This window comes from Asterias rubens, chromosome 9 (genome assembly GCF_902459465.1).
Source record: "Asterias rubens chromosome 9, eAstRub1.3, whole genome shotgun sequence".
NCBI classification, from domain to species: Eukaryota; Metazoa; Echinodermata; class Asteroidea; order Forcipulatida; family Asteriidae; genus Asterias; species Asterias rubens.
Window position 1 is genome coordinate 12,948,358 of NC_047070.1, and position 10,770 is coordinate 12,959,127.

The following is a 10,770-nucleotide window of genomic DNA, read 5'->3' on the forward strand; positions in this document are numbered from 1 at the left end:
TGTGCTACAAGGGTTCCGTAAGCGCAGAATCCTGTGGTAAGCAGAGCCATGAAAATTGACCAAGCTATATAAATAAATCAAGCTCACTTCTCATATCTGACTTGCCAAGACAAAAACATGATGTGACAAGTTTCTTGTTTCCTCATAATCTCAAGCAAATCTTTTAACTAAAGTTCAACAGGCCTCCCTTCCTGATGTTTCTTTCTTGGTTTATGGACCATTTTTTGTTGGATTGATTTGAAGCAATTTAGAAGTAAAGTTCTACATCACACCATTGATAATACTAGTTTGGGCCACTGGGCGACTGTGCCCTCTCTTGTTTTAAGGTAAAAAGTAGTAATGGAGCTAAAATACCTATCTTACCCACCACACTACCGTCAATGCAGCCACGGTGGGATTCACCTCTTTGGAAAATGGTTGAGTCCACTTTCTCTGGTTGACTGGTTTAGTCGTGACTGTTTCATGAAGGTTTTGCCTTGTCGCATGAAACAGTTAGGAATGCAATGTTTGTGTGTGCACGTAAGTCCATCTCTCGGCGCAAAACACAATGGAAAAGTGATTCACGTCGGAATGTGTGTGGCTTGTGTGTTTTGGACATTGGGTGGAGTCCTCTGCTAGCGCTAACTGACATTATTCGTCTTTCTGCGTTTTGGAAGAAGTTTTTTCTCCAAAATGGCTGATCATTATGGAAGAGATTTGAACAAAAGCCACATCAATCCATGCATTAAGTACACACTGTTTGTTCTCAACTTTTTATTATGGGTAAGCTCACTCATCATTAGACATTAACCTGACTTTGTATTTGTAAGTAATACTATACTAAATTGAAAATTAAATGAAGTGAAATGAAAAACGAAGATAAAAAACCTACGTTGTTTTTATGTCATCCTGTCATGGTCATTGTGTACACTGTTGTGTGGACGGTTTGGGTAGCTCCATGGTCAGACCATTGGAAAGATGCTAGACCCAGTGACTGGGGCGCTAGATTCCTTTTTTCAACATTTTGACATCGGTCATATGGTCGTATCGATAATGTCAAAATTTCGAACCAAAAAAGGAATCTAGCGCCCCAGTGAGTCACTGGGTCTAGTGTCCTACATGCACTGAAGGAACATCTCATTTGAGTGAATACTGGTTTGTTTCATGCGAAATGAAAAAAGTGGTGGCACTGGCAGTGTTTTCCCAACCCACCCACCCATCAGTCAGGAATAGTTGGGCGCAAACTTCAATCCTCGCGCAAACTTCAGTCTCCACTTTAACTTAGCGCGCAAACTTGATGGCCTGATGCTGATAGACCTTATGCATTGACGTCATCCAGCCGCCATCTTTGAGGTCAAACGGTGACGAAACAATCAAAACGCACATAGATTGACCAATGAACACTCTCCTTTTGACCTCAATGCGGGGGCGCCGTACTGAAATGACGTCATGTGCATAAGGTCTATTTAGGATAACTTTTGGTATGGCGCCACCACTTTTTCACTCATTTTTACAAGTTAAAGGGATCTCATTGAGGTAAATTAGTAGACTATATATTATTTCATATGGAATGAAAAAGTGGTGGCCCCATGCGAAAACTTTTCCCCGGTTTTTGCTGCATGCATTTAAAAAAAAAATTAAAATGCATTTTAAATGCATTTTTAAATGCATGCAGCAAAAAGTCTTTCATGCAACTTTACATTCCACATCGTACTTTTCAAAAAGAATCCTTGAGAATTTAAAAGGGTCCTTTATTAATTAAGACTTTATTAATTAACGGCAATGTCCATGGAGGAACTGTGCTAGCAAGCGTACCTTATACCAGCAACCTATGGGTCATTATGCCATGCAGTTCATTTTGAGCTTGACGAAATGTAGCGCGCAAACTTCATCCGCATGCAAATTTCACTCTCAAAAGCTTGTTGCGTGGCCCATCTTGAAGATTGCCTGCCCAAGTTTTTTAACTTGTGCAGGCGACTAGTGTGCACCCAACAGCAGTACCACCAGTGGATGTCAGTCAACTGGACTGTTCTGACAACTTGACGGTTGAGATAACTCGTAACGGTTCAGACAACTCAACGATTATCTATTCAATCATCGGACAACATCAACGAATGGCCAAGACAAGTCAATGGATGGCCGTGGTGTTAGCGTTCACATGACACTGGGGTGCAGGCTTAGAAGGGGACCATCTCACTGTACTTACTTGGCACGGTTGGGGGTCCAATGGGGTGGAAGAGTCATGGGTGGGCTCGCAGACACCTTGCGAGCGCTACACAGGTTGCAATATTCAACACTTAGTCTTGAAAGTCAACTAAAGGTTATGACTGAATGAAGATTTCACGTGTCTTTGATACAAGCAACATTTCCGCCATTTCCCTTCTTTTTTGAAAGCCGTTTGACCAAGTTTGCAAAATATTGCTATGGATCGATGAGGCTTGCTGACTGCTAGAAGCACCGTTGCATGCTTGTGGATTGAACATAGCTCCACACGTTCTTTACAATTCAGCTACTCAGTTGCAAGTAAGGATCATTAGCTTCCCAAAAAACAATATTTATAATGGGTTTTTTTCCACTCAGCTATTTTCTATTTGCCTGATCATCATCGGCGTCTGGGCATTGATTGAGAGACAGAATACAATCAACATCACTTCCTACCTAGATGTCTTCACTGAACCTTCTATTGTACTCATCGTGGTCGGTAGTGTCTCATTCATTCTGGGATTCACAGGATTCCTCGGAGCACTCAGAGAGAACTGCTGCCTTCTTATGTTTGTAAGTCTAGTCTAAGCTCTTTGTGAAATCCACCTCTGGCCTAGATATTAATCTTTGGCAGGGCAAGGCTATTTTCAGTTTGCAAGGGCCCTTTTATTTAAAGAAAATCTGTGAGAAACTTTTGAAGGGGCACGAAGATCAGGAACAAGGGCAACAGAGGCCATTTGTGGCCTCAAGTCAAGGCCTTATGTAATAACCCACATTTTTCTGAACTGACAACTTTTAAAACGAACCGTTCACTAAAAGTTATAGTTGAGTGAGCTCAGACAATCCAACCAAAACACAAAGATTCTTAAAAACTGACAGTGTATGGGAAGTTGTTGACACTGCGTGATATTGTAGCCTGGTTTTTACTCCAAAGAGACACACACGCACTCAAGATTTGGTTGTCATGTAACAAATTTCTGATTTGTACCTGTAGTTTTACCTGTTTATGCTGCTTATCTTCATTCTGGAGGTAGTCGCCGGAATCCTAGCCTTTGTATACAGTGACCAGGTAAGTCAAATAGACGCTCCATCCCCCCCCCCCCCCTCCTCCTGAAATGTCTGTAGAGTAACAAATATAATATGAATTGGAATTTCACCTTTGAGAGGGCTAGGCCTTTTCATTTTGCAAAGGGAACTTCCATTGGAAAATCGTTAAGTCTATGGACATTTTTTTATAGGGCACCAAGGGTAAGTGCAAGCCCATTACATTCAAAAAGAGCTGGCCTAGGAGCCATGTCATGGTAGGCTTTACATTGTTGGGCACTTAAACATTCCTATATTTCCTTTTGGTGTCAGAGAACATTGGTAATATTCGCAGATTTCAAAATTATCCCTCCTCACCATTTTTAACACTTTTTTTCACAGAACTCGGGTAAGTATTGAGTATGCAGTGCTAACACACATCAGTGTTTATGGGTAAAAACCAAAATGAATATTTTTTCCCCAATGCAAATTTAACATCTATTAAATATTTAAAGCTAGTGCATGTCATTAACTATGAAAGCTTTCTCCAGAAGACGATCAGAGCATACTGATCGAAACGTCGAGTTGGAACCAGTGGTTCTTTTCAGAACCACCCCAACTCATATGGTGTTACCCCAAACCTTTCCATGTTGTATATATATTATTTCCACTATGCAAAGTTTCAAATCTTACTTATCTACTGTTTTATTAACATTTTAAAGCACGTTGACAAGTTTGTTCACACAATCCTTTCCATTGTTTCTACTTGTAACTTGTAACTTCTCAATAATCAATGTTTTCCTGTTGCCAATTTCCTGCTCAGTTTAAGAGTACAGTGGAGGAAATAGTGGATAGATCCATTGTGCAATACAGAGTAGATGGAGACCTCACAAACCTGATTGATTTCACTCAAAGAGAGGTGAGAAAACAAACATTATTTGAACACTAACAATTCTTTTATATCCTACCTAAAAAATATGTTCACGCTTATTAATCATTGTCAAGTTTGTTTATTATTCTACATTTTAGTGTTGTGTCTGTACTGTTAAGATCAAGGCCAATTTTAATTTTCTTTATATTGATACTGTATCAGGGATGAAGAATATTTGTTTGTTTATACGTTCAGTAAACTGAGCGTACAATTCGAGTACAGCTAAGCCCAAAATCAATATTGCTAAGCAGAAAGAAGTAACCAGCCAAAATACAGTTAGAGTAAAGGCACTAGACATCTTTAGCAATAGTCAAAGGCAAGTATTCATACGAGTATCCCAACATACTGTATGCAGAAAATACCAAATCTGGGAAAATTTGGACTCAATTGGTCACTGAAGTTGCAAGAGTATAATGAAAGAAAAAACACCCTTGTTGCACAAAACATTCAGATGCCTGATAAAAGGCTTCAGGCCTCAAATATAAATTCAGTTAGAAACTACCTTTTTCTCGTTACTTAAGAGGGAGTGGGTTTTTACAATGTTTCATACTATCAACAGCTCTCCATTGCTTGTTTCCAAGTTAGTTTTTATGCTAAATATTATTTTGAGTACCGGTAATTACCAATAGTGTCCAGTGCCTAAAATAAGGGAATAAAAGGGTAGCGACGAGTTCTTACACGGCATTGCCGTGTGATAAAAGCCCGAGCCAAAGGCGAGGGCCTTTATCGCACGGCAACGACCCTGCAAAGTTTTAACGGAACGTGTAAAAACGAGTCACTACTCTTATTTCCATTCATAAATATCCTTTTGTTAAAAAACGTTAATAAAATACAATTACAGACACTTTGACAGTTGAAAATTTGAGGTTTGAAGTATTTTTTTCAAAAACTTTTTGAAGAAAATGTTGCGCGTGGGTTTTATGTTTGCGCGCACGTGCTTACAAAAATATTACGCGCTGTTTCATAGCTATGAATAGGTGTTCCGCAAGATAAACTTGCGCGCCGACACGCAGAAGCCAGCCGGTTATAAACACTGGTCATTATCAACCGTTTAAACACCCCCATGTGACGCACTCTCCACCAATAGGAGTAGAGAAACTGTCTGGGGTATTTATGAATTATGAATCATTGTTACTTTAATCTTCCAATTAAGAGTTTATTTGTTTGTTTTGTTCAGTTAGGTTGTTGCGGTGGCGATAATACATATAGGGATTGGAGTCAGAATCGCTACTTCAACTGCTCTGATACTAACCCTAGCAGTGAGAAATGTGGGGTGCCTTACTCCTGCTGTCGTCCACAAGTTTCTTCAGCAGGAGAGGACCCTGATATTATCAACACACAGTGTGGATTCAATGTTCAGAACCAGGTAATTGTACTCAGATTAAAGAGTTTGGCTGCTTTTTGTACGACACAAAACACAAAAGTCCACAGGTGTCATTAAACTTACACAATTTAAAGGCAGTGGACACTATTGGTAGTTACTCAAAATAGTTGTTAGCATAAAACCTTACTCGGTAAAGAGTAATGGGGAGAGGTTGATAGTATAAAACATTCTGAGAAATGGTTAGTCTTTGACAATTACCAATAGTGTCCACTGTCTTTAAAGATATGATAGAAAGCCTTAAAATGTTACTTGCGGATGTCCTGTAGTTTTTTAGAAATGAGTTATAAGAAACAATTTCACAAAGATAATGTTGGCCTCAGTGAGACTCTCCTGTAAATGTCAAACTTACTCTGTGTTTTTCACTTATTTTCTCAAAACGTGTTGTCTAATGAAGCTGAAATTTCTACTGGAAAATGATTTGACATGCAGTCTTGATTCACATTGAGAAGGGGTTGTAGTCATGTTTGGATGACGAGAATTAGGCCCTAGTTAATCAAATAAAAAATAGAGTTTTATTCCAAAAAACCAGGTGACTTTTGTTTCCAAAAAGAGTTATCTTTTACATTCCAAGGCCTTTCTGGCAAGCAAGATACTACACTGGTCATATGGGAATTTTACCTTTTGTCTCATAGTTTCTTTTTAAGATAAAAGACACGGCTAAATAGGTTCCTCTTTGAACTGTGTATAATCATGCCTGCAGGAAGTTTGTTGTTTGTCCAGACCCTACGGCTGTTTTGTAAACATTTGACATCATCGATGACATGTTCTATAGAGAAGTTTACAGAAGTTGAGACTTAATGGGGTTGTTGCATGTGGGACCAAGAGGACACTGTTATACATTTTTGTATCACAGGAACCCCCTTGAATTTAGTACAACACAAGCTTTACAATAATATAGAGCGCAAACAAAATCATTCATGAACTAATTACACAAATCACCCACTAAATTGAATGTCATTACGGTTTTCTGTGTCAGGAGATTTTATATAAACAAACTTTGTTCCATGTTTTAGCCACAAACAAATTTAACCACAATCTACGTGGTTGGATGCGTGGACCACTTCCTGAACTATGTGAATCAAAAGGCTTATATTGTTGGCTTGACTGTGTTTGGAGTTGCTGCTGTTCAGGTGAGTCAAAGTAAATGTTGTTTGAACAAATATAAGCCCCAAAACCAGCTGCCTGTAGCAGTATTTATGTTTTAGTCATAGTTCTAATAAACAACCTTAACCTACCCATTATTATTATTATCATTATTTATTGGTTTGATACAAACAAACCAAAGTTACAAAAGATTGTCCCAAATTCTCAAGCTTCCATCCCACATCCTTGTGGACACACCCAGGTCAAGCTTCCATCCCACATCCTTGTGGACACACCCAGGTCAAGCTTCCATCCCACATCCTTGTGGACACACCCAGGTCCATAAATCAGCCCTGTGGTATGAAGCTTCCATCCCACATCCTTGTGGACACACCCAGGTCAAGCTTCCATCCCACATCCTTGTGGACACACCCAGGTCAACCTTCCATCCCACATCCTTGTGGACACACCCAGGTCAACCTTCCATCCCACATCCTTGTGGACACACCCAGGTCCATAAATCAGCCCTGTGGTATGTACACCCAATACCCCAATGGACTGGGCACTTGACCATCACCATGAACTGGTCAGGGACCAAGCTTTCCCAATCCCCTATATAGCGTCCTTAGTTTCTTCTTGGATTTTTCTTCTCTGTTCTGGTTTGCTCGGTGTAACATATTTGTACACTGTGGCCCGATCCAGTTTTGTCCTTTACTTGTACTCCTTTGAACTCCGGTTTTTATTAAGGAGTAATCTTCTAAAAAATTAAATTGAAGCCAAATCAAAGGAGCGTCTCTGCTATATACTGTGTACATGTGTAAGGAATGAATTAAGGCCCAGTGACCAGGGGTAATAGTGTTGGAGGGCATTGAGAAGCCCTTCGGGTGTTAAAAGCGCTATATAAAAACTGGTGATTATTATTATTATTATTATATAAATTCTTCTTTCTTCTTGTTACACCATAATTATGTGTTATAACAACATTGTATTAAAGGGAGACTTCAAGCATGCATTCCAGTACCCTTTGTCCTTCCTTGTACACTCCTTGTACTTGTACCACCGTTGATGACATACCACCCAAACTATTGTGGTCGAGTTATCGTGTCAACTATCACACCAAAATGCCTTTTCTATAATGAACAACTCAGCCCTCCACTCCCATGTCATTGAACAAATTATGAGATAAAGTAGTAAGGTTTGTTGTTATCAGGAGTAACTTATAATTGTGTTTGTTTCCTCGACAGCTGTTGGTCATGTTCCTGGCTTTCTTACTTTGCAGACAAATTGAGCTTGAGTGCAGTCGCTATCATGAGTGCAAGAAACGTGGCGTGAACAATTTCGCTTAAAGGGCTGGGTACTTTTGGTAACACAAAACACAATGTCCACAGATTTACATTAAACTTAAACAGTTAGAAGATAATGATAGTAGAAAGCTTCCCTTAAAGTATTACTTGCTGAGGTGCTGTACTTTTTGAGAAACGAGCACAACAATGTCACAAAACTGATTTGAGTCTCAGTTTGGGCATGTAAACATATTAACCAGTTATTGTTTTTACATGCTAAAATAATTGTTGTCTCACTTAGACGAAAGTTATCTTTGTGACTTGTTGTACTCATTTCTCGAAACCTCTGCACCTCAGCAAGTAATATTTTAAGGGAAGCTTTCTACCATTATTATCTTCAAAGTTTAATGTAAATCTGTGAACATTATGTTTTGTATTACAAAAAGTACCCAAGGTAATGACTATTCAACGACTATTATTTGCTTTCAACGTTTGAAGTTTTAAATTTGCATACATGCCGTCTTGTTGCACTCAATTTAATCATTAGCCCTTAAAAACTGTATGGATGTTGCTATGGCTAAAATCAAACAAATTTACTTCTCACTGAACTCGTGTAACTGCACATGAGGCATATAAGAATTCTCAAAAATTAATAATCTGATAGTTTTTCAACTTCAAAATCTGGACTCGAGTATACCACTTGTTGTACAGTGGTGTTTTCTAGATTACATATCTTATGATTGTGGCTATAACTGAGAAAAGAAAAAAGAAAATCTCAGATAGAAAATTGTTGGATTTCAAATTAGGATGTACGAATGGGTTGTCATTGTTTTTAGGAACAGGGAATTTTTTTCTGGTTTTTAAAACAAATATGTTGTCATAATAATTTTAATGTATTTTTTCCAAGGGGAATGATAGTCATATACAGTACATGTAATCCTAAGTTTGGATTCATTTAGTATTTCAGATAAATGTAATATTGCATTACCGTATGTCTTTCACTGTATAAATTGTAACAATTTACAGTATTTTTTATAAAGTGTACTTTTTTAGATTTCAGATACTTTTATGCTGGTGTTATCTATAGTGTTCTTTTTATTCCGAGCTGTGTGTTTGGTAGAATGATTTTTATTTGAAAGTTTCCCGATTTGGTAAGATAGCTTTGTCCACTGACTTCTTTGAGCTACTGACACAGAAACTTGCTGATGTCATAGGGATAGGAAGCTAGTGACAGCAATCCTCCTGATGGAAGTTTACTATGATGGATTTTCTTGGAAATTGACATTGGAATTAAAATATGTGTGCTACATATTATCGCTGTAAATAGGTTTGCCCAGCCAATTTCAGCCAAAATTAACTCATTGCATTTGACACAAAATTTCGTTCTTCTCATTCAGATTCCTTTCAGGTATTCTATTGTATCCATAGGCATTTGACAAGTGAATGCTTAACTGGTGAAAGTTAAATTTTCAACAAATTGAATGAGCCGAGTGTTAAACTGAATTGTTTTTGTTGTTGAAATTGACAGGCAAAACCTTAAAGGCAGTGGACACTAGTGTAATTACTCAAAATAGTTATTGGCATAAAACCTTTCTTGGTGACAAGTTATGGGGAGAGGTTGATGTTATAATACATTGTGAGAAATGGCTCCCTCTGAAGTGTCATAGTTTTTAAGAAAGAAGTAATTTACCTTGAATTTGATTTTGAGACCTCAGATTTAGAACTTGAGGTCTCAAAATCAACCATCTAAACGCACACAGCTTCGTGTGACAAGGGTTATTTTTCTTTTATTATTATCTCGCAACTTCGACGACCGATTGAGCTCAAATTTTCACAGGTTTGTTATTTAATGAATATGTTGAGATACACCATCTGTGAAGGCTAGTATTTGACAATTACCAATAGTGTCCACTGCCTTTAAGATTAATGTGTTATCAGTGATAAGAGTACATTAAGGGTACATGAACCTTGATCAAAAAAGTTGAAATTAACAAAATCAAAGTAGACTGGAGTGAGGAAACAAATAACGCTTGCAGTAATATTAGGCCTTAATTGCTCTTTGTGCACACACCTGTTTAAAGACAATGGACACTATTGGTAATTGTCAAAGACCAGTCTTCTCACTTGGTGTATCTCAACATATGCACAAAAATATTAAACCTGTGAAAATTTGAGCTCAATTGGTCATTAAAGTTGCGAGATAATAATGAAAGAAAAAAACACCCATGTCACATGAAGTTAAGTGCTTTCAGATGCTTGATTTCGAGACCTCAAAATCTAATTCCTAGGTCTCAAAATCAAATTTGTTGAAAATTACTTCTTGCTAAAAAACTACATCACTTCAGAGGGAGCCGTTTCTCACAATGATTTATACTATCAACCTCTCCCCATTACTTGTTACCAAAGTAAGGTTTCATGCTAATAATTATTTTGAGTAATTACCAATAGTGTCCGCTGCCTGTTAAGGTTTTTACAATTACATGTAGTAGGCACCTTAAAAACTATATTCCTTTGTATGCATTCCTAAAAAAAAGTCTTTCTTAAAGTAGTTGGGGTATTGTGGTTCTATAAAAAATATAATAACAATCGTTAGGGTATATTGTGTATATAATTGGTGTGAATTTATAAATGTAAATTTGCTATAATTTTTTCTCTGTGTTAAATTTAATTATCATTCACCAAAAGAAATGATGTGTCAGTAATATTTTGTTTGTGTGTGTCAGTTTCGATAGCAAACAATATACTACATATTAAAAAAACTTGTTGAAATCTCCCAGTATCTAAAAAAAAAATAACAAAAATATCTGATGATGGTTTTTACTCTGTTCATATCTGGGCTTAGTTATTAATTATTCCCAAATAAGTCTGCATCTCAGACAAAGAGC

At 37.6% G+C, this 10,770-nt stretch overlaps 1 protein-coding gene across 1 annotated transcript; it reads left to right on the plus strand.

Annotated features, from left to right (window-relative positions):
- The first annotated feature begins 516 nt into the window (after positions 1-516).
- On the plus strand, positions 517-8,035 carry LOC117295002 (tetraspanin-33-like). Its single transcript, XM_033777567.1, has 7 exons — positions 517-762; positions 2,560-2,754; positions 3,176-3,250; positions 4,028-4,123; positions 5,313-5,501; positions 6,533-6,649; positions 7,847-8,035. Exons 1-7 carry the CDS (start codon positions 673-675, stop codon positions 7,946-7,948), a joined length of 864 nt encoding a protein of 287 aa, XP_033633458.1. The 5' UTR covers positions 517-672; the 3' UTR covers positions 7,949-8,035.
- The last annotated feature ends 2,735 nt before the right edge of the window (positions 8,036-10,770 follow it).